General features: G+C 49.2%; 3 protein-coding genes across 7 annotated transcripts in view; 2 read left to right on the forward strand and 1 right to left on the reverse strand.

Moving 5' to 3' along the window:
- The window catches only part of LOC104363663 (epoxide hydrolase 1), a 38,070-nt gene extending 30,377 nt beyond the window's left edge, over positions 1 to 7,693 (forward strand). For all 4 annotated transcript variants that reach the window (XM_032995322.2, XM_032995321.2, XM_032995324.2 and 1 more), the window contains 7 exons: positions 256 to 436; positions 1,215 to 1,445; positions 1,825 to 1,954; positions 2,937 to 3,151; positions 5,879 to 5,987; positions 6,318 to 6,443; positions 7,390 to 7,693. In XM_032995322.2, the coding sequence (XP_032851213.2) occupies positions 256 to 436; positions 1,215 to 1,445; positions 1,825 to 1,954; positions 2,937 to 3,151; positions 5,879 to 5,987; positions 6,318 to 6,443; positions 7,390 to 7,591 (1,194 nt within the window). In that variant the 3' untranslated portion in view covers positions 7,592 to 7,693. The remainder of the gene's footprint in view (positions 1 to 255; positions 437 to 1,214; positions 1,446 to 1,824; positions 1,955 to 2,936; positions 3,152 to 5,878; positions 5,988 to 6,317; positions 6,444 to 7,389) is intronic.
- A 103-nt stretch (positions 7,694 to 7,796) lies between these two features.
- On the reverse strand, positions 7,797 to 11,001 carry LOC104363654 (MAD2L1 binding protein). The gene is made up of 2 exons (XM_032995325.2): positions 10,692 to 11,001; positions 7,797 to 10,109 (listed from the first exon to the last, which is right to left on the reverse strand). Exons 1-2 carry the CDS (start codon positions 10,983 to 10,985, stop codon positions 9,579 to 9,581), a joined length of 825 nt encoding a protein of 274 aa, XP_032851216.1. The 5' UTR covers positions 10,986 to 11,001; the 3' UTR covers positions 7,797 to 9,578.
- A 1,222-nt stretch (positions 11,002 to 12,223) lies between these two features.
- Positions 12,224 to 23,063, forward strand: GTPBP2 (GTP binding protein 2). Of its 2 annotated transcripts, none has more exons than XM_042789819.1 (12): positions 12,224 to 12,451; positions 14,778 to 14,804; positions 15,444 to 15,628; positions 15,933 to 16,041; positions 16,579 to 16,776; positions 17,031 to 17,205; positions 17,843 to 18,062; positions 18,481 to 18,616; positions 19,019 to 19,077; positions 19,835 to 20,006; positions 20,283 to 20,447; positions 20,870 to 23,063. In XM_042789819.1, exons 1-12 carry the CDS (start codon positions 12,269 to 12,271, stop codon positions 21,065 to 21,067), a joined length of 1,827 nt encoding a protein of 608 aa, XP_042645753.1. In that variant the 5' UTR covers positions 12,224 to 12,268; the 3' UTR covers positions 21,068 to 23,063. The 2 variants fall into 2 exon arrangements, with proteins under 2 accessions (XP_042645753.1, XP_042645754.1); XM_042789820.1 differs by having other exon boundaries at positions 12,254 to 12,451; positions 17,846 to 18,062.
- The last annotated feature ends 286 nt before the right edge of the window (positions 23,064 to 23,349 follow it).

Here is a 23,349-nt window from a genome sequence, read left to right on the forward strand (position 1 = left end):
TTAGCAGCAAGGAAAAAGTAGGATCCAGTACTCCTGGGTGCCCTAGGGGAACTGATAACCTGTAGAAAAATATATTCCCCATATAAAGGATTCAGGAGGTTGTGCAGAAGCATGGGACTGCTTCAGGAGGGCTCGTGGTGTCCCAGATAGAGATACAAAAGCTGGCAAAGCCGGGGGAGCCCGTCCATGCCCACGCGGGCACAGGGCACGTGCGGGCAGCTGGCCCGCCTCGCCAGAAGGTCTCCCCCGCCACAGGACCTGCACCGCCGCCTGGAGCAGGCCCGCTACGCACCGCCGCTGGAACGGGCCGCCTTCCACTACGGCTTCAACTCCGGCTACCTGCAGGAGGTGGTGGCCTACTGGAGGAACAAGTTCGACTGGCGCAAGCAAGTGGAAGTGCTGAACAGATACCCCCATTTTCGAACCACCATTGAAGGTGAGGGGGGGTCCCTGTGGCTTGAGCAGGTCTCAATCTGAAATGCACCCAGAGAAGGGGGGGATTTAAGAGGTTACGCTATTTAAGACACCAGTATGTGTCTGCTTAGTGATATGAGTGAAATATCCCTAGTGCAGGCTATATTACTAATAACCTTCTGTAGATTAAGAGTTACACAGTGGCAATAAAATTATGTCTGCTTCAAGTTGGGCTTCATCTGACTCTGAACCTATGCTAACTAATGATGAGGTTTTCTTCTGCTTATTTCCTTGAAGCCACCTTTGAAAATGGCAAAATTTATCCATACTCTGATGCTAGAATATCCACTACCACTACCCAGTTTAGCCAGGTAAGGTTAGCCAGACTTTAGGTAAATGATCTGCAGGTTAAACTTCTATCTTGCACTTACTTTTTCATATTTCTCTTTTTATCACCCATATATTTTATAATTTTGTCATGTTTTTGCATGTGTTTACCTGCATTATGCTATTCATTTAAGTGCAGCTCTACTTGTATACTGTGAGACTAGTTTTTCAGGAGATGGATGCTCAATCTCCTGTGACCTCAATATGGGCTCAATACCTCTGTCTGTAAAAGATGAGACAAAGGTATAATACCGGGCATCCCCTTTCAGCTAGACATCTTCTTGCCATGGGTTGAATGTATAACTTCTGCTACAAATGCTAATTGCAGTTTTGCCACCCTCCTTCTTCAGAGTCCAGAGCAGAAACTGTGATGGAACCAGAGTTCTAATTTACCTGTCTTGGATGTGTGGCAGGGATTGATATCCATTTTATCCATGTGAAGCCCTCCTACGTCCCTCACAGTCGAGCTGTTCAACCTCTGCTGATGGTCCACGGCTGGCCTGGCTCCTTCTACGAGTTCTACAAGATCATCCCTCTGCTCACGGAGCCAGCTGAGCACGGCCTGAATGAGGGTGACGTGGTGTTCGAGGTCATCTGCCCATCCATCCCAGGCTATGGCTTCTCAGAGGCACCACACCAGAAAGGTAAGTGATGAAAAGGCTCTCTTGCAATCACAAGATTTTTGGAGTAACACCTCAACCATCCCCAGGCCCCCTGGGCACTGCAGTTTTTGAATGCAGGTGCTTGGCTCTGCACTAACATCCACATGGCTGAGGCTCTGGGGCTGGCTGTGGAGATTTGGAAGGCAGTAGCTGGAAGCCAGGTCTGCTTTCCACTTTCTCAACATTCTACTCAGTTTCTATCATTGTATGTTCACTTTAGGGCCAAGGAGTGAGGCAGAGCTGCATAGCACACTCTGCCTTCACACAGCAGCATACTCACATGTCTCTGTCAGGCCACAATCTTTGACCAGGGGATGCACACTACAACAAACAGGTCTCCTGTGTTTCTCTTTACCTACAGGCTTTGACTGCATAGCAACTGCTCGGATATTTCATAAGCTGATGAACAGACTGGGCTTCAAGGAATACTACCTACAGGGAGGAGACTGGGGATCTCGTATTACCACAAACATGGCCCAGATGCTGCCACAGTGAGTAGCAAAGGGAATCAGTCCAGAAAAGCTGCCTCTAGTTCTTACCCTACCTTCTGGCTCCATGGTCCTGGTCCTGCCTTCTATTTGCCCTGCCTCTGATCCCCTTTTGCTTTGTTTCCTCCAGGAACGTCCCCACGCCTGTGCATTTGGTTGTATTCATACTCTTTGCATTGATATTGGCACAGTTCTCACTCTTTCTAAATTTCAGTGCTGTTTGGCTTCTCTTTCACTAGCTGTGGAAGTAAACTCTGCTGCATTTTGATTTGAGACCTCAAGGAGACAGATCATCATTCTAAATCAGGAAGGAGATAAATTTAAAATCAGCAGGGAGAAGAGGAAGGAAGTCAGTCAGCCTTTCAGCAGCTGAACAGTACCATGACGTATAGGACTTTCCTGTCTAAAATGCAGAGTTGAGGCTGATCGGAAAAGAAACACAATACCTTCCTGAGGAGATGGTATCACAGCTCATTGTTTAACATTTAATAAAAAGTGGGCACCGCAGCCACACTTATGTCAGAGAACAGATGAAGTGGGAAAGCTCCTAAATCAGGTAGATTGCAGGTTGAACAGCTCACTGTCCCAAATTGCAGTTGTGCTGCACAGCACCCAGAACACTGTGGCCACATGTGATCTACTCAAGCTTTTCAGAAAATACCTGACACAGCCTGTTCCCTACAGTACAGAACAACACCGGATCAACAGCCAGAGCTACCAGCATCAATATGACACATCCAGAAATTGAGCACCTAAAGCTAACATCATACTAGTGGCACAGCTGGATGGAGATGGCAGCAGCTGTATCATTTCTAACTCCCTTAATTTTTTTTTTTTTTTTTTTGAATCATGATGGACCTGAAGGGCTTTATGTATTTGGCTCAGTGAAATGCTTCTATCACAGCTCCAGTAAGGCTTGTTTTCTAGAAAATTTAGAGACAGAAAATAGCTTGATTTAACCTTCTATTCATGAACTTAATTTTAGATCTGTGAAAGGGCTTCATCTGAACGTCGTCTTCGTCAGCAAACAAGGTTTGAGAAAGATCATTTCTGTGATGCTTGGGGCTTATGTACCATGGCTTGTAGGTCTCACTAGGGAAGATGTTCGACGTATGTACCCTTTCATCCAGAAGAATATATATGATCTTCTGCGTGAGTCTGGGTACTTACACATCCAAGCCACTAAACCAGACACTGCAGGTAAGGAACCTTCTCTATATTGCTATGCACATTGTATACTAACTGCTTATGGTATATAAAAACTTCTAGTTGAACAAATGCCAACCGTGTTTGAGAAGCAATGAGTTCTGGGGATTGAATGCAAGACATGGGGACAGGAACTGTGTAAAAGGAAGTTAAAAGGAACAGCTTAAAAAAAGATGGAGAGTACAGACATCACTTTTAAATGGCGTGCCACTTCTCTCGGGGGAAGAACCCCTTTGTGAAAAGACTCTTAAAGTAAAGCACAGGGTCCTGAAATTGAAGCTTCTAGAAATAAATGTGGGTGAAACCAAGAAAAATATTATAAGCAAGTGCAATGTGAAACTTGCAGAAAGGTAGACACAGCCCTAACACCTGAAAAGTCAGAAGCCTGACATAGTGGGGTCAGTAAATGAGAAGTCTGAAGAAAGATATTGCCATCTCAGAAAACTTAAATGAATTATTTGCATCAGTCACCGCTGGCAAGGATTGTGGGGTATTCCTTTATTGATATAATCCCTCATCAGGAAAGACAGCAGAGCTGTCTCAAGACTGGTGTCAGATGTGGACACCATAGAATGAATAGCACCCCATCCTGGCAATTCACTGAAAAAGAAGAAACTGAAACTGAAACATCAACTAATGCCTAGTCTGTTGCTTGAACTGATCACACCACCAAAGAAATAAAGAGACAAACAAGATACCAAGTTGGGGTTTTGTGGGGGGCAGGGTTTAAGAGCCAAACAGTGAAGGTAGACCCAGAAAAACAAAGACCACTATGTCTAGTCTCTGATCAGAAAACTAGCAAAACTATTTTAAAGAGGAAAATTGATTTGCAGGTGATAACACCACAGGGAAATGATTCAAAAATCAGAGTTCTGACAGAATTAGAGAGCTGTGGATCGAGTAATAGAACATATTTCATTTCCAAAAAAGTTTTGTTGATGTTCCTCCCCCAGTGTTAAAGAAATTAAATTGCCTTAAGAAAATTATTAAATTACTGGATTAATAACTAGTAAAGAATCCAAGCATAGGAATAAGTAAGTAGCTTTCAGGGAAGTGAGAATATCGTAAAAATCTGTGCTGGCAGCTTCACATTTCAACGTCCTCCTAATTTCTCTATTGATAAAAGTTAATCATTAAGTGAAAATTTTACACTTATCCAGGGTTTTGTTTAATCTAAAGATAACTGCAGAGAGTTGCAAAAACATTTAAGTGACTGATTGATTAAACTGGCCAATAAATACCGATGTCAACTAAGTCCAAAGCCATTTAAGCAGAGGAAGAAAATCACAGTGGGCTCTACTTTAGCTGCTGACATATGAGAGAATCCATGAGTCATGGATAGTGCTTTGAAACATCAGCTGGCTCAGAGTTTAAGAGAATCTTACAAGCTTTTAAAGAAAGCAAAAAGAGTCTAAGACAAAATACTAAATCCGTGATATTCAGAATCTGTTGCACCCCAGTTCACCCTGTTTCATAAATATATTTTAGAATCAGAAGAATACAGGAAGGGGAGAAAAGGAAGACTAAAGTGACCAAGCAGCTTCTGTACAAGCACTGTACATAGTGTAGGACTCTTCAACCCAGAAAAAGAAGAGTAGGGATTTTGCAGTACACTATTATTGTGAAATGTAGAAAATGAATAAAGAAAAAACATGTATTCCCTGCTCGCTCTCAAGAAATATCTACATTATCAGTTTAGTTCTCATTAAGCAGGTTTAAAGGAAAGCTCGGGTATTTTCACTCACCACAGGTTGCAGTACCTAAGCTGTGGTACAGGTTGAATGACTAATAAGCTGCAAACAAGACTGGTATTTCTGAGCATCTAATTCCTGGATGTTGAATGCGGTGGTTCAGAGGCAGCTTTCAGCCCAGAAAATACTCATCTCCAGAGGGGTCGTGCTAACTGGCATATTTTAGCCTGCCCTACCATTGCTGGTCAGAGCATTTCCATGACTTTCACCTGTAGCAAATCACCCCAGGACTGCCAGCGCAGGGAAACTGTTGTGCCAATGAACAAATTTCCTTTGCTTTAGCTATGTCCACTGTTCAGTTGTGACGATGTTGTGCATTGTCTTTTACAAAGTCACTCAGTGCTGAAGTCATGATAAAATACACAAGAGTAAGCAGTAGTGAGAATTCTGTAAAACTACAACCTAGGGTACGGTAGAGGAATTTTCCCAAGGCAAGCCTCTGTCACTACTGAAGTAATCCCTATCCCTGTTTTACAGGTAAGAACACAGATATATGCTGTGTACCTGCTGTGTTTATAGTTTGTCAGTGTTCCCCAAAGGCAGGAACAGATAACAGGTACACAACGCTCTAAAGTAGATAAAGTGATAAACAGCACTCAGGGTCCTGATTATCCATCCTGAACAGGACAGTGCTCCCAAATAGTTTATAAAATAATTATTTTCAGACTGTAATCCTTTTACATCTGAATTTGCTCCTTCTGCCCCACATTACCAAGAAGCCAACAGGACTTTCTTAGCTTCTAGCTTCTTTTGAGTAGGAATTACCCAAGTTTGTAGTGCTGCCCATTACAGCCAGAATTCCACTGGGTTGAATTTGTGAAGAATAAAGTACTATCAGGGCTAGTAAAATACAGACTCTACTAAATCCTCATAGAAAACTGAAGAATTAATGAAAGTCCAATTTAAACTCCACTGAAGTGTTGCACTGCCAGGCAACTGCAACAGCTCTCCCATTCTTCTCCTGAATTAGGTTGTGGACTGAATGACTCCCCTGTGGGGCTTGCTGCATATATCTTGGAGAAATTCTCTACCTGGACAGATAAATCATTTCTGCATAAAGATGATGGAGGCTTGGAAAGGTAAGAAAACAGATGCTCTTCCTTGAGAAGACTCATTAAAAGAATGACTGATGATAACTAATAAGGAGATAGGTAAAAGACTGGCCAAAGATGAATTTTAAGGATGAAAGATGACACATGAGAAGTAGCAGTTTAAACTTATAGCAGACTGCCTGCAAACTACTCTTTCAGCACCAGGCAGTTTTCCTCTGGACACATGGGTGCCAATTAATTTGCTGCTTGAAAATGAGTGGAGAACAAGAGGAACAACTGTTCTTGAGGGCATGAACCCGATACAGCGTATTGAGAAACAGCTTCCAATTCAATTTCTTCATCTTTCTCTCTCAACAGCAAATACTCCCTTGATGAGCTTTTGACCAATGTGATGATATATTGGGTAACATCCTCCATTGTGTCCTCAATGCGATTCTACAAGGAGAACCTCTCCAAGGACACTGGTATAACTGCTGATGCCAGGTAATGAAGTGGCAGGTGCAAGATGGATTTCCAAACGAGATTGAACCACATTTGCCTGTATAAACATTTAGATCACAACAGCAAATGTAACCAGTTGAAAATAAGACCTTGAGATTTTTGTTTTTTTGATAAATATAGTTAAGGGTCACTTTTTTTTGAGCCTAAAATACACACAAGGTAGCTTGTGGCCAAGTCAATGCAGAAGACTTAAAGTATATTCAGTCATTTGTGTTCAAAATACAGGTCTATATACTTATTCACCAAACAAATGTAATCTGTAGCTCAGTACAATAAAAACAAAACAGAAAATCATGAGCATTTCTAAGAGAGAAGTTTAAACTGAATTAGGAAGGATAGGGCTTACTGGTGGATAAACTAAGAACTACAACTTTAGCACAAACTTGGGGAAGGAATTTGGAGAGCAGTACTTGAAATCAAGCACCTTCTAAGAGCTGGTGGCTTTAAGATGGCTCTGAGAGGCTGACCAGGAAAATGCTGCTGAGCAGAATTCTCCAAGTGATTGATCATACAAACAAATAGGAGAGCTTTTTTTCTTTGTAGACCAAACCAGTTTACCTCTCCTCTCAACAGACTCCATTGTTACACTAGTACCATAAATTCTAAAGTAAACATAAGCTAGCTCATTTCTGACTTTCACAGGGAGGTATGGCATCTTGCCACATATCACAAAACTACAAAACAAGGTAAACTTAAAAATCTGAAGCATTTCAAGATTGAGCTGTGTGCAAAGTTGGCTCTACTTTACACATTTTCAAGTATAACATTCTTAAATTCAAGGAGATCCAAATACAAGTGAAGCTCTTCAGCAGAGTACAGACTGCAAAATGGGTTGCTATGGTGAAACTTCTCCAGCTGACTGTGGCAGTTACCAGAGGCAGAAGGTTTTTACAGACTTTCCCAAATGCAGTTAACTTTTGTCTTCCAGGGTTGGAGTATATGTGCCCACGGGGATTGCAGCTTTTCCTCAGGAGGTAGCACATACACCACGTGTCTGGGCAAAGGAGGTCTTCAAGAACATCATCACTTACTCTTACATGCCACGTGGAGGACATTTTGCTGCATTTGAGGAACCAAAGCTTCTGGCACAAGACATAATCCACTTTGTCAGAAAGGTAGAACAGCTGTGAACCTGCAGTTTAGATACATATATAGAATAGAAGCAAGTTGTTCTGCCATCAGCAGAACCTTTACATTGAGGGATTCAAATAAATCCAATGTAATCACATAAAGAAGCCAGCATTTTATTTTGATAATGATTATAGTACTAAACTTGTTAATCAAGCTCTAAATCTCTTCATAAGAAAAAAGTATCTTGTCTTCTTTCATTCCCAGCACCATATCATTGCTGTATTCATAGTTCAAGTATAAGAGAATATGTAAACAGTTTAATGCAGTAACATTGCACTCATTTGGGGAAGAGTAGAAAGGAACTGGCCCCTTGTTCCTCAGAACTAAGGCTTCTGTTCAAAAGCTTCTTTAAATACTTGAGTGTTAGCATTCTTAAATATGCATTACAAGCAGCTTTGGTGGCAGTGTAAAGGGATTTGATCTCCTGAGCACAAACACTCCTAGGTTCAAGTTATATTTCATTCAAGAGTCCTGCAATTACATATTCAAGTGGGCAGCTGCACATAAGGCAGCTTTCTTCATCCTAGCAGTTTTTGATCTACAGCTAGTTTTAGCTGTTATGACTACTATTGTCAACAGTTGTCAATAGATAATAAGGCAGAGACAGCACTCCCTAGTGTTTGCCAAACTCAAAAATATCAGCTTAATTTCCTCCTAGTTCTATAACCTCATTCCATTCCAAAAGGTCAAAGTTAAAATATGCACCAAGTTTAGAGCGTTACTTCAACCTTTACCCTCCTTTCAAATTATTTTTACCACCCCATCGTGCAATTTTTGCTAGCACAAAACCGCAAGCAACCTCACTACTAGTAGGCTCAAGTTTCTCTTCAAAGGGGATAGAACTATTTAGAGCTATTAACCTCATTATATTACCAATACATACCCAGCTGACTGAAGATTACTCCAGCAGGTACCCAGCTCTGACACACTGTGCTCTAGAAGTTCCTCTCCCACCCTCTCTGTCCCATTCTGCACTAGACACCAGGCCAAAAGAAAGGGCTCAAGTTCTGCTTCCAAGTAATACTTTCTGATTTACAACAGAAATTTGACAAGTAAAGATAGTGCTGAACTTGATCGCATTCCCCTCATCTCTTCTTTACATTTCAGAAACATTTAGTCTAAGACTTCTGAGATGTAAAAGTAAGCAGGAACATAACTGTTGTTGTTGTTTTATGTGAGAATAAACTAGCCTGTAGGGGCAGAAGTCCTAACTTGCTCTGAAGAGTGTTAGAGCAAAAACTGCTTACTTTTAACTGTATATCTAAGTGATTGTCAGGACTGTTGAGCTAATGATTTGTAACAAAAAACAAAAAAAAAAGGAAAATGTGCTTCCCTGCTTCCACAGGACTGCTCAACCTCTTTTCACCACCAGTACAAGACCTCCCAATTGCTGAGAAGTGCCACTCTTTGGATTATTAAGTAACTGAAATTGAGTTATAAGGAAGGCTAATTTTATCAAACACACAGGCAAACACTTGAGTACTCAAGCCTGATCAGACTGAAGGTAAAGGTCTCCTTTTACAGGAAGAGGGTAGGTAAGAATGGTTATTGCCTTTATAGTGAAGGCAAAGTATATTAATAATCACATATATTACCTAGAGTCCCAAACTATCAGCCAATTATTACCAGAGAAATGGCCACATTAAAACTCGTGAGAGACACCACCATATCCAGTATTAGCCAATTCAGTAAATATATGGCAAAAAAGTTTTACTCCCACCAGACTAATACACCTCCTCTGGCACAACTCAGGTCCCTAAAGAATCCCTGTATCTGCATGCAACTGTGTCTTAAAGGGTATTTGCTTTCAACAACAATTCAGGAAGTGAAGACAGATGAACACAGTTAAGCTAGAGTAAGGCAGTAGATGCCCTGGAGAAGGGATCCAGACAGACAAGAATACATCGTTACATTTGATAGTTATTATCATTTAAAGCAGCACCAAAGGTTATTCAATATTCCATTAAAAGTTCTACAAAGCACGGGTCAGTCACGAAAGCCTTTGAGCACCACAGGTGCTTGAAACCATATATAGTCCTCCCAAGTAGAAGTCATATGCTGAGGAGGCGAGGAACTTATGTTGATGTCTCCACCACAGGACAAGTTAACAGTTAGTTTCCTTCCTCTGGTCGGCACTTTATAGTTGAGCTTGGGCCGGAACCAATCAACACCACAATCGCGGTGTCCTTGGAGCATAACAACAGTGTCTGTGACAGGGAGAGCCTTAAGTTCACTGAAGACATCTGCAACAAAGAGTGAGTGAAAGAGCTTGCGAACACAGGATGTGGTTTTCAGGCTCTCCTCAGCACTGCCCTCACAAATACCCTCCAAGTTGAGCTCATAGAGCTCCTTGGGGCTCATGACATTGCCTCCAAGTAGAATGAGTACTCGAGGAACTGGTGTCAAACTAAACATTACTTCCAAGTGCTGGAACACTCCCTCCAGCTCCATCAGCACCTGTTGGCACTTCTTGCTTGCCAGGTCCATGGAGGGTGGCTTCTTAATCACATCTCCATCCTGAAAAAAACCAAAAAAGGTTAGTACATTTCATTACTACAACTTATCAGTCCTAATATACTCTTCGGGAAGCCTGGCCTAGCCCATCCCTGAAAGTCAAGGAAGGTTCAGGGGGATTTATGCTCCTTTTAAGAGACATGGGTACCCACATATAGAACCAGAAGATCCAAGAGGAACACAAAAGGCTGCTCTACAGCTGCTCAGTTTTAGTCTGAATCACACTGATTAATTCCCACAAGAATTAGAAACCCCATCTTTTAAAGATCATCTATCACTTTAAAGTCACTTAAGATTAAAAAACCCCACATTTTTCCTTATAGTTGTTTGAGCAACAAACAAACACGGTTTGAGCAGAAACTAGGGTAAAAGGAGATAAATAGTAACACGTTAAGACTTTTAGCCACCTAATTTAAAGCTTTTTTTTTTTTTTTTTTTCAAATGAAGTGGTAACATTTAAGGCTACAGCTACAACAAACGCCTTACTTTAGAAGCAGTTGACGTAGTAACATATGAGTTACTGAGCTAGAACAGCCAGTTAGCAGGCAAAATTTAAACGCACGGCGCCCCTGGGTCCCCCCTCACCTGCACCGCCCGCCGGCAGAAGTAAGCGAGCTGCTCGTAGGGCAGCGGGAGCTGGTGCCGCTGGTGCAGGACGTGCTTGAGGAGCTCGCAGGCGAAGCGGCAGCAGCTCTCCCGGCTCACAGGGCCCGGGAACACCACAGACACTGAGGGGCAGGCCGCTACCGGCCCGCTCCGCCGGGGCCTCATGCCGCCATCACGATCCAGAGCCAGCGGCGCCTCAGTTGCAAGGCGCGGGGATGTGGAAGAGGCGGCTCGGGTAAGACCGGGAACTACAGCAACGCCGGGAGCCGCCATTTTCTATCCGGGGGAGGGCGGCCGGCTGGGATTTGAATGGCCGCCGCCGCAAGGCATCATGGGACGGGCGGGGCGCCCGCCCGGCGCGGCTTCCGGCGGCGCGGGCGCCATATTTGTTGGGGGCGGAGTGGGGGTTTCCGCCCGGCGGCTCGGCCCAGCCCAGCCGCGGGGAGTGAGCTGGGAAGGGCTGGCCCGGCCCTGCCCGCTCGCCTCTCCTGCCGTGGGCTTGGTAGCCACGCGGGGCGGCGAGCGTGGGGTAGTTGCTGGCGCGCTCGGTGGGGTTAGCGGCAGCCGCAGCCCGGCCACGGGTGCTGTCGCCTGTGGCTGCGCGAGGTGGGTCTCCGGGAAACAGGTCAACTGGGTTTCTTTCCCCCCTCCCACTCCTCGCCCCCCACCTCCGTGGCGGGGCCCACCCGGAGCACGATTGCGAGGTGCGTGGCAGCGAGGGGGGCAAAGCCCGCCGGGCCGCTGAGCTGCCTCCGGGTCCGGGCCCTTGGTCCCGCGGCGGGCTCCGCTCCTGCCGCCGCTGGGAGGCGGGGGCGGGCGGCGAGCGGGAGCCGCCGTGTTTGGAAACAACGTGGCCGCAGCCCCATTGGGCGCAGCCACCGAAACACAGCGAGGGGAGGAGCCGCCCCGCAACCCCGGCCGCCGGTTAAAAGCGCCAGGGAGGGTGGAAGTTTTACAAACGCTGGCCGAGCGACGTCCTCCCCAGGGGGGATGCGGCGGAGAAGGAGGCTCGGTGAGGAGCTGTAGTGCACGGCTGGACTGTTCCTCTCCGGCCCCCTCCCCCGGCAGGAGCGTGTTTTGGGGTAACTGCCCAGGGCTGCTCCTTCTGTGTAGTTACGAGGCACCTCCGGTGCCAAACGCCTTCAGAAACGTCCCAGCCCCCCCGCTGCCTGTCAGAACGGGTGGTGGTAGCGCGCTGCACGGGAAGGGGGGGCTCTGTCCCTCCGCCCGGGCTGAAGCGCCGCGGAGGAAACGCGGGCACCGGCCGATGGCGGCCACCGCCAGGTGGCGCTCCCTTCCCCCCCCCACACACTCGGACTCCAACTCCCATCCGCCCCTGCGGAAGGAGCCCGTAGGGCAGCGAGGGGCCGCGCCGCGGGGCGCGCCGGGAGCGGTAGTTCCGAGCGGGCGGGGCGTGCTGGGAGCTGTAGGCGGGCGGCGGGGCGGGACTCAGTTTCCCGTGGCGCCGCGCGGCGGCGGCTGACGGTGGGGCCGGGGCGGTGGGGCCGGGGCGGGAGCGGGCGCCGCACCGGGGCGGCGGGGCCGCGCCGGCCGCCATGGATTCCCGGGTGTCGGAGCTCTTCGGGGGCTGCTGCCGGCCGGCGGGCGGCGGGGCGGGTGGGACGCTGCGCGGGCGCGGGGGGGGCGCGCCCGGCGGCGGCGGCGGCTCGAAAGCGAAGAAGAAGAACGGGCGGAGCCGGGGGGGAAAGGCCAACAACCCGCCGTACCTGCCGCCCGAGGTGAGCTTTCCCGCGGCTGGGGTAACGGCCGCCGCGTCCCCTCAGGCGCTGGGGGGTGGGGGGGGTGTGTGTGCCCCCACCCCGGGGCCTGGCGCTGCTCCCGTCAGGGCCGGGCAGGGCCCGGGGTGGGGGGGGGGCTGCTGCTGAGGGGCTGGAGGCGGCGGAGGGACGGCCCCCCCCCCCCCCCCCCCCCCCCCACACACACCTCCGAGCGGCTCGGTGCGAGCCCCGCAGCTTGGCGGGGCGGGTCAGGCTGGAAGCACCTTCTGGAGAGGCTCGGCCGAGGGTCCCGGCGGTGTCATGCCGGGGTCGGGCCAGCAGCCTGGCGGGTGTGCCCTCCTGCCCCCCACCCCCCCGCCCAGATGCCTCCTCCGGGCTTTGACACCCTGTGCTTGTGCCCCCCCGTGCCGGCGAGCTCCCTGCGTGGTCCTCCAAACCATGTCCGTTAGCGGTATTTCACTGCCAGGTGCCTGCCTGTGAGGGCTTTGCCGCCTGGGAACTAAATAGCTTCGGAAATAAAGCTTTGCTCCACTCGTAGTCCCAATCATCCTGTTTGCATCTCTCCCCGAGAGCCAATCTGGTGGGTGTAAGTCTCTTTCCAGCTGCCAAACTCATAGACATTGCTCAGCAGGTTCTAGTGACTCCCTTCCCAGCTAATTTGGCAACTGTTTTCTTACATGGAGATGCAGACAGTACTGACAGTGTGAGGCAGTTGCCTCTTATAGCAGGAAGAATGGCACTGGTAGCGAGTGGGTGTGTTGGTTAGTTCAAGCAGTTGGCACCGCACTAATAAGACTGCCACCGTGGGGAGCATTACGTTGCCCTGGAGTCGACTGCTTGGCCCCACTCGGTGAGCTTTCTGTAAAATATGTCAGAGCCTGTGCTGGGAGGGAGCAGTTCCTCCGCAAGGCAGGGCTGTGACTCTTGGCAAGAAGGGAGAACAGTGCCTTGCTACTGTTAGATCTTCTCCGCGGGCGGGATTGTCCCCTGCAGCCCCAGTTTCGGTTTTGTTCCTTGCAGCTGGAGGCTGGACAGCCCCCTGTGGTTTCAGCACAGCTTCCTGTCCCTGGCTACCCGGTGTAGTATGTGGCCCAGCAAGTCTAGGCTTGTTGCTTTTGTAGTCTCAGCTGCCTTGAAAGAGACCCACCCCCATATTGAGACGAAAGGGCAGTGTATGAATGTGTTTTTCTTACAGCTGGTAAGCGGAGGAAACCACCCGCAAGTACCCTTTTCTCACTGCATAGCTCTGCTGCCCGAGTGCTGAGCTGACAGTTCAGAACTTCTGTTGGCCTTTTGCCACTATAAGCACCACTGTGGTTAGGAGCTGAGCTAGAAGGCAAGGAGAGGACTATTACCTCTTCCTGACACGCAAATTGGTGTCCAGAGGAAAAGGAAGTTCTTAGTGTTGGCAGCCCCATTTAGTCTGCCGGAGTACTTGGCTTTCTGCAGGCTCCAGCCGTTTCTCAGTGGTCCTTAGGCTGAATCAGTGGGAAAATTACTCGATATTGGCTATATGTTCTCTTTGCAAAGCTGGAGCCTGTTGTGGTCGCAGTGAGCTTGATGAGTACCCCTGCCTTTCTGTGACAGCCCAGTCTGGCTCCAGCCCTTCCTGGGAAAGTTCTTATGAGCAGGTGTACAGACAGTCCTCATCAGGTCTGGTTCTCCAGAGCTGCTATGCCAGTGACCAGCATGCTGTACTGCAAAGAAGTCAGTAGCTTGCTTCCTTATGTCTGTAATCCTTCTCTCTTGCAGAAAGAAGGTACACAAGGATATGGAAAGGAGCCAGTGTAAAACTAATTGAGGGAGGGTATCAGTGTGCAGGAGAGGAGGCAGTGACATTTGTTCCCAGTCCCCTGTTTCTGTGTACACTGGGTGGATGGAAGCTGCTGGATAGGGCGGGAGTGGGATGCTGTGGGTGGCATTGTGGGTCATGGATGAGTGAGGGGGCAGACTTTTAATCCTCTGCTGGCCTGTGCCTTTTTGAAACTGGAACACTCTCTCTGTGACTGTTAGACTGTCCCTATTCTTTACTGGTAGTAAAAAAATCCCCCTCAAAACAATATTACCCTCTGTGTCCCTCTCTAGTTTTGTCCTCTAGTTTTCACAGTGTGGGATGCTAAGAGCAGAAACAAACCCAAAGTAAGTTCCAGTTGAGTGTAGGAATGAATGGCAGAAGCGTCTGTGACCTAACACAGTATATTTCTGCCACTTTCCCTCTTTCTGAAACTGTCAGCATAAGCTGAAGAGTATCTGGGCAGCTGATGCTTATAGAAAATCTTTCTGGCACAGCTTCTAACCTTTCTGTCTTGTTTCATTCTCTGACCAGGCAGAAGATGGGAACATCGAGTACAAGGTGAGCCTTTTGAGGTTGCAGAAGGAGGTCTTCCTCCCGGAGGGTTATTCTGAAGTAACTAACTTCACCAAAGACAGCCAGGTCAAAGACACGTCCAAGGAAGGGACAGGGAAGTTGGACGCTGTACTAAGGAACTATCAGTCATCTTCTGTGTCTCTGTGCCTAGCAATACCCAGTATGCTGAGCTTGGAACAGTTTGAACTCAGTACTCATTTTTAGGAATCTGTTTTAGGAGATGAAACGTACTGTGTTTTTCCTGAAATCTTCTTTTTGTGAGAGCGCTGCCTGTGTCCCTGATAATCATTCGTCACTTTCTTGTGGTTGCTCTGCCATTTGCACTTACTTGGCTCCTGTGTCACAGATAGGTCCCACAGTGCTGTCTTTACCCCCCCAGCAGGCAGGGTAAAGATCCCTTGGCAAGATGCAGGAAAGTTCTGCCATATGTATGCACTTTTGTGAAACCCTTTCTCCCTTGTCCTGTGGCTTCTGTGCAAACACTAACATGGGCTGTGTTTTCTAGAGGCGGGTCAGAGTTGGGGCCATTGCTTCATGGTGTTGGGTTAGGGAGTTGCTGGCTTGAGCAGTGGGGATTCCTTCTGCATCCAGGCTGTGGCTATAACTCCTCCCTCTGTTAAACAGCTAAAGTTAGTGAATCCCTCGCAATATCGCTTTGAGCACCTGGTGACACAGATGAAATGGCGACTGCAGGAAGGCCGAGGCGAGGCTGTCTATCAGATCGGCGTCGAGGACAATGGGCTGCTGGTGGGCCTCTCAGAGGAGGAGATGCGTGCCTCGCTCAAGACACTGCGCCGTATGGCAGAGAAGTACGTGTTCCCTTTCATCTGCAGGACCCGAAGAGGTAAACAACCTCCAGTAGAGAGGTTCGGCCCCAGGAGTGCCTCGAGGAGTAAGGGGCTCCATTCTTCAAAGCCCCCATATGACTGAAATTCCCTTATCATGAAGCTCTGGAAATGTGAAGGCAGTTATAGGGCTTTGGGCTGGAAGCTTGAGGCTCCTTCCCTGCTATCCCCAGCTTTCATCCCATTCACTTTGCTAGCAGTGATTCTAGAGGTGCAAGAGCTGCCGAGTACAAGTGTGTCTCACTCCTTTCTTTCCTGTTTGTGGCAGGGTTGGGGCTGACATTACGGTGCTGCGGGAGAGGGAGGTTGATTACGACAGTGACGTTCCAAGGAAGATAACGGAGGTGCTTGTCCGAAAGGTGCCTGACAACCAGCAGGTAGGGACCTGCGACCTGGCTGTCCTCTCCTGTGGGAGATTTAGAGGCTTCATACCAGCAGCTTCCTTTTGGGATGGGAGCCCAAACCCTAGAGGTACTTTGTCATAGATTGGCCCATAGCAGATGCTTTAAAGAGCTGCCAGAGGGAGGCTTGATGATAATGTTTTTCATCTCCGAGATCGTGGTTGAGGCAGACACCAGTAGGGGAGATTGCTTGGATCAGAGGTGACGAATTATTTCACTTGTACGACAACAGTTCTAATGCAGGCCAGTGTGCAGACAAGGAAGGATTTAGAGTTCCTGCTGCAACAGTTACCTTTTCTGTGATATCAAAGCCTGATGTGTCACATCACAACTCTAGAAAGTGTATCACAGTTCCTGGCAGTGGCTTGCTGGAAGCAAGAGTAGAATCTGAGCAAGATTACACTGCAGTGTCCATCAGCTCTCCAAGGCACATCTCCACTGCCACTTACTGTTCACGCACACCCAGCACAGCAGTGGTTAAGTTTCATGATTTCTCTGTTGTTCTTCCTGTAGTTCTTAGACCTTCGAGTAGCTGTGCTGGGGAATGTGGACTCAGGGAAGTCAACCCTTTTGGGTGTCCTAACTCAAGGAGAGCTGGACAACGGGCGGGGCAGAGCACGCCTCAACCTCTTCCGGCATCTCCATGAAATCCAGTCAGGAAGAACGTCAAGCATCAGCTTTGAGATCCTTGGCTTCAACAGCAAAGGAGAGGTGAGAGAGTGGGCTGCTGAATTCAGAAAGATGGAGGAGAAAGGACTAGTCTCCTGTTACAACTGTGAGTGGGACATGAGGGAAGTGGTACAGCTTTAGCTGAACATGAGTGCTACCGGTCCATTTGCGACAGACATTGTTTCTTGCACCCATGGTGAATGATCTTTCCTCACTAATTCTGAGGTCAAAGTGGATAGGTAAGAGCTGGGCTTTCTTCAGGGCTCCTTCTCTCACCAAGTCCTTGTGTTCCTCAGGTGGTAAACTACAGTGACTCCCGAACAGCAGAAGAGATCTGCGAGAGTTCTTCCAAAATGATCACTTTCATTGACCTGGCTGGCCACCACAAGTATCTGAAAACAACCATCTTTGGCCTCACCAGCTACTGCCCGGACTTTGCTATGCTGGTGGTTAGCGCCAACACTGGCATTGGTGAGTGTTGCCCTGCCTCCATGGGTTGACAGCAGTGTGTGAAGAGAAATGGAGAATGGGGGGAGTGGGTCCTTGTTAGCTGGGAACAGTTGTCAGAAAAAAATATTAGTCTGGAAGCCTCTACTGATTTATTGTAAGCTAGTGCCTGAGAGGGGAGCAGAGCTGGAATTGTCTTACTGTAGACCACATTAAACTGTATCCCGGACAGAGAGGCTTGGTTTGGAATTTGAGGCTGTGTTTGTCAGGGGAAAAAAAAAAAAAAACACAAAACAACTTCAGTATATTCTTAGGGGTGCTGAGTCCTGAAGCCTTGAAAAAAGGCAGCTGGAGTTCTCCCACATCTTTCCTTGACATTTTTGTGGCTGCTTTCTGGCAAACTCTAACCCAAGGAAGAAAACTACTGCATCTTTCTGAAGCAAACAGATCAGTCACAAATTCTTGGTGGCTTTTATTTTTCTGGACTGATGTTTGGTTTTGTTTAAAGGAATAATTTTGCTTTTTCGTTGCCCGATGAACTAAGCAGTTAGGGTGAAATCTCTAGCATGGGCCTGTGGGAGAGCCAGGAGACATAGCTGTCCCATAAGCAAGCAACAATGGTGACTGCTACTGCACCTACACTCTCACTTGTCTCCTGCAGCAGGCACAACACGAGAGCACTTGGGCTTGGCCATGGCCCTCAAGGTCCCCTTCTTCATTGTCATCAGCAAAGTTGACTTGTGTTCAAAAGCCACCGTGGAACGGACAGTGAAGCAGCTGGAGCGAATCCTGAAGCAGCCAGGCTGCAACAAGCTCCCCCTGCTTGTGAACTCAGATGACGATGCTGTTACAGCAGCACAGCAGTTTGCACAGTCTCCCAAGTAAGGGACAATTTATTTCTTCTGCTGCGAGCAGGCAATTCAGACTGGGCTGCTGTGCGGGGGAGGCAACCACATCTTTAACAACTTGGCTTCTCATCAAGTTCCCTACCTTTGCATTCCCCAAGAAGGCATTTTTCCCTCCCAGGCCTTTTTCTGGGCTCTGGGAGAAGGTGCCCAAGGCTGCACTGGAGTTACTTCTCCATGACAGAAGTGTGGGTTGGCAGGGGATTGGTGCCTCGACCAACTGTTGAGGAAGAGGTTACAGCAGAGCTGTACCTAGCCCATGTGCCCTCCTGCTCTGGCCATTTATTGCTGTCATCTCTGTCCTCCTGCTGGACTCAGTAGATTCAGAATCTCAGCCACCTTCTGCTGCTGTGCTCTGACCGCCTGCTTATTCCTGTCTGTCTGTGTCTGACAGCATCACCCCAATCTTCACACTGTCCAGCGTTTCTGGGGAGAACCTGGATCTCTTAAAAGTCTTCCTCAACATCCTCCCTCCACTGACCAACAGTAAAGAGCAGGAAGAACTAATGCAGCAACTCACGGAGTTTCAGGTGTGTAAGGGTCATTTGTTTCCAGCTCTGGCACTGCCCTCACTGCTGTCACGTGACAAACATCCCAGGGCTCTGGACACCATGGGGAGGGACATGGTGAACCCCTGGACTCTCGGGGACATTAAAGAAAGGATTTGCTCCTTGAAAAAAGGCTGTTAAGCTGAGCTCTGTCTTAACCAGTGGATGCTCATCTCAGGGATAAGATTGTTTCTCTGGTTGCCACATAAAAGGCAGAGGTTCCTCTAATGAGAAGATAGTGGGAGCTGATGAAAGCTCCAGGATAGTGTCTGATGACCAGCAGAGAGCTCACCTCACACCACACAAGGGGCAGGCACCGTGCTCTCATTCTGGAGTGCTATTGCACATATGTCTGAGCAGCTTATTCTTGTTGCCTTGCTGCAGGTCGATGAAATTTATACTGTGCCAGAGGTGGGGACTGTTGTGGGAGGAACTCTGTCGAGGTAAGTAAGGCCACGCAGACAGGAGTGGGTGTGAGTGGTTGCTGGAGTTCCCACAAGGTTAGAGTCACCCGCTGCAGATGGGGAAGCAGTGCAAGGCTCAGTCCTGACTGCTGCCAGATGACTGAGCCAGGTGAGGGTAAAGGCCTACAGGGTGTTGGGAGGTGCTGTGAGCAGACCATTGGCCATGTGGTAGCAAGCAGAGTCTGCTCTAAAGTTGCTGGATTAGGGATGTGGCCTGTAGCATGCTGAAGGCAGGCATGCTGGGACCCAGAGTCAGTAGAGGTTAGACATGATGCCAAGGTGTTGCTTTCCCCCTTCCTCAAACAGGGGGAGGAAATGTAGAGGGCATGTCCTCTGATCCCAGCAGAGGTTAACTGCGTGCTACCCCATGAGAAAGCAGCTGTCCCTCAGTGTTCAGGAGTGATCAAAGCAGTTTGGCTACCAGCGCATCCACGCAGAACAAGTGTCAGCTGCAGTCTCTCCAGCAGAAACATTGCAGTATGACAGACCACTTGGGGAGAGATTGGCCCCTGTCTGAGGGATACCCGGTATTCTTAAGAGTGATGGTGTGGCTTTCGCTCCTACTGTAGGAAGCCCCTGTTCCCACCAGCTTTGCATCCCTGTTAGCTGGTCCCAGGTAAGAGTCCAAGGACACTCACCTCCTTGGCCCTGGGGAGTTTGTGCAGGTTGATCTCAGAGGGTGAAATTTCTTCCTCGTCTCCTGATGAACTCTGTCCCGCTCTTTTGCCCTGGGCAGTGGGATCTGCCGAGAAGGGGAGAACCTGGTGGTTGGTCCCACTGACGATGGGAAGTTCCTCCGGCTGAAAGTGTGCAGCATCCAACGCAACCGCTCAGCCTGCCGTGTGCTGCGGGCTGGGCAGGCAGCCACGCTGGCCCTTGGACCCTTCGACCGCTCCCTGCTGCGTAAGGTGAGTCCTGCTTTTGCCAGGTTCCTCACTGGTCCAGTGAGCAGGACTGGAGGTTTCCCTGGAGATCCCCCATTGGTAGGCTGGGAATGAAGTAGAGGTGTTTGGAGGAAACTTCCTGGAAGGGGAGGAAATGGCCAGGCTATGAAGTAGGATGAGTACAGGGATGAGAATGGGATGGAAGCCCAGGTCCCAAAGTGGAAATGTTTGTGGTTTGGGGGGCTGTTCGGAGGCAAAGGGACTGGCCCTAACTAGTCTGAACTTTGGGCTGTTTTACAGGGCATGGTCATGGTGAGCCCAGAAATGAATCCTACCATCTGCTCAGTGTTTGAAGCTGAGATCGTGCTGTTGTTCCATGCCACGACTTTCCGGAAAGGGTTTCAGGTGACGGTGCATGTGGGGAATGTGCGACAGACTGCTATTGTAGAGAAGATCCACGGAAAGGTAGGTGTGCAAGGAAAGGGGAGAAAGATAGACCTCCCTGTGAGGCTTGCTGGGATTCCACCATGCCTTCCAGTAAGCCTAGGGGCTACTGGTATCTTGAGTAGCTCTGTCCCTTCCTAGGAGCACACTCCATCCCTTTATCCTGCCCATTTGGTTGATTTTCTTCCCAATGTGTTAAACAATTCCCTCCTCACAAAATAAGCTGCATGATGGACTACAGCAAGACTGTGAAGGGAGGTGAACTCTCCATTCTCCAGAGCTTGTGTCTTCCTCTCACCCCTTACACATACAATAATGGGAAGGGCTCAAGCCATGCAGTCTGAGGGAGGCAACCTGCTCAATTGCCTCATCTTTCTTAGCATCCACATGCACCTCTCCTGCATACATTGGTATGGTAGATGCTCTCCCATTTTTCTCTTCAGGACAAGCTGCGGACAGGAGAGAAGGCAGTTGTCTGTTTTAGGTTCATCAAGCATCCTGAATACTTGAAGATCGGAGCCAAGCTGCTTTTCCGTGAAGGAGTTACCAAAGGCATTGGGCATGTCACTGACCTCCAAGCCATCACCACCAAAGAAAACGGCCTGGAGGAGTCCCTGGGGCCTGGACAGCTGAGCTTCTGACTGCCACAAGGTCAGAGAGATCTCCACTCACCAGCAACTGGAGAGAAGGATGGAAGCTCTCGTGGCTCTCTGAGCGATGCTTGGAGCTGCTGCTGTCCCGTTCTGGCGTGGGCGTTCCACCTCCGCACTGCAAGATGGAGCCTGGGAGAGTTTCTTGCATTCAGTGCTGTACACGGGTCAAGTTAAGCATGTTCTCCACATCGCCCGCAGCTTTTGTTACCCTGCCCTCCTTCAGAATAGATGAGAGACACCTGCAGACCTGGGCAGGCAAGTTCTGGCTTTGTTTACTGTTTGAAAATTACTGGTTGGGAGGAGCAGAATGCTTGAAGACTAGCAGTGAAGGGATGCTTTTCCATCTCTGACACAAGATCTGGTCCCATTTTTGCTCTCTGAGCACTGGGTTGGTAACAATCCTCTCTTGAGTCATCCTGCAGTACATCCTTCTGGGCAGGGGATGGAAGAGGCCCTGCTACCCGCTGCAGGGGCTTGGTTGAACCTCTCAAAATGCATTCAGGACACTTTTTAACCGTTTTAATCTTGGTTAGCTTTAATCTGCTGTGTGTCTATTTGTGTGTTGGTTTTGCATTACTCCAATCTGAGTGTCTTACTGTTGGACAAGTGTCCTGTTCCCCACTCACATGTACACACTCCTTCAGCACCCTGCTTTCTGACTCCCGGGAAGCTGTGTAACGGCCTGAAGGCAGAGTTTGCGCTTGCATCTGTTCCTCGCAGCGGCTGGGCAGGTGGCCACGTTGTGGAGCAGCGCGGGGCCTGGGCCTGGGCTGGCGTGTGCGCGCTGTTTCCGTGGACGTTCGGCTGCGGGAGTCACCTGCGTGTCGGCAGCCGTGGTTTGCCGTGGGCTCCCTGGTGTGGCGACTCCAGGGCCCAGCCCAGCTTGTTCCTCACACACTCCAGGTGTGAGGAGGACAGGCTGTGTTACTAACACAGAACCAGGTGACTTCTATTGTTTAGACGTGATTTGACAGTGGCGTGATTTTATTTCTATTTCTCCTTGAGAAAGACTTCTTTCCCTTGCCACTGAGGTTTGGTGTCAGAGGAAAGCTGGTGTTGCCAGCACGGACCGTGCACAGCGTGGAGCACGTTTGTCTCCCACTCGCTGTTGTGCAGCTCCCCTGTGAGACCTTTACTCCAGGTCACTCGTAGGCTGGAGGGTGCAGCAGGGGCTGTACAGCTGTACATAGGTTTTGGGGTTAATTGTTGACTGTTAGACCAGATGTATTAGCTGTGAGCAACAGGCCTTCGGCCAACCCTGTCGCGTGGCACGGAGGCCTGGCAGCCCTCATGGCAGAGAAGGGCGAGGACCTGTGGTAGCACTTGAACACCCAAACAGCCCCTTCTACCATCGCTGTGGCAAAGCGGCGCTCGCCACCGGGCTGGGCTCTAGCAGGGGGGGAGGCGGCGGCTGCGCCATGCTGAGGCGTGGGGAAACCGGTGAAATGGTGTATGTGAAGGGATTCAGAGGCAGCTCAGTAGTGACCTGTCCCTTGGGGAGAGCACTGACCCAGCTGGAAACTCAGCTTCTTCCCCATCAGCCCAGCAGTGAGACAGGAGCTGCTGGCTCGGGGTCGTTGCTTAAGCAGGATCCCTCTTTCTTCCCATTCTGGCAGAGGTCTGGGTGTTACGGTGACATGGTCTTTCACCCGTGCCTGCAAGAAGGACAGGCCTCAGCTGCCAGCAGGCTCTTCCCTTCGGTGCTAGTGGGTTACAAAGAAAGCTGCCTGGGGGGTGAGGGGGATTCCACCTGTTTGCAGCAGCCCTGGTGTTTTCTGCCCCAAAGTGGGCATGGGGTGCTGTGACCTCTGAAATAGCTGATGGCTGGTCTCACCTCATCCCTGCCATCTGTGGCATGACTGTTCTTGGTGCCATGCTCTTCATAATTGCTGTTTTATTGTCTTGAATTTTTCTAATGCTGGGGGTTGTCCCTGTTCCCCAAGCATCTATATATAAATGTACAGAATAAAGATGTTTTATTGGGCTTGCTGGCTGAGTTGTACAATGAGTGAGGGTGGAGCTGGGCTCTTGCCCTGCTGCCCTTGGAGCTGGGTCGTGGTGGAAGTGGCAGCCCTTCACCCCTTCCTAAGCTTCTTGCGTTCAGCCCTATAAATACCATCCTGTGGTGTGGAAGGAATGCACGTGTGCTGCTGTTTACAACCGTGCTCTCCCAGCTTATCTGAGCAAGCCTGGGTGTGCAGCCTGGGGTGACAGGCAGCCACGTCACCCTGAGCACAGCACTTCAGGCTGTTGTGGGCGGAACTGGCTGT

This window comes from Tyto alba, unplaced genomic scaffold (genome assembly GCF_018691265.1).
Source record: "Tyto alba isolate M040663 unplaced genomic scaffold, T.alba_DEE_v4.0 Super-Scaffold_16, whole genome shotgun sequence".
NCBI lineage: Eukaryota > Metazoa > Chordata > Aves > Strigiformes > Tytonidae > Tyto > Tyto alba.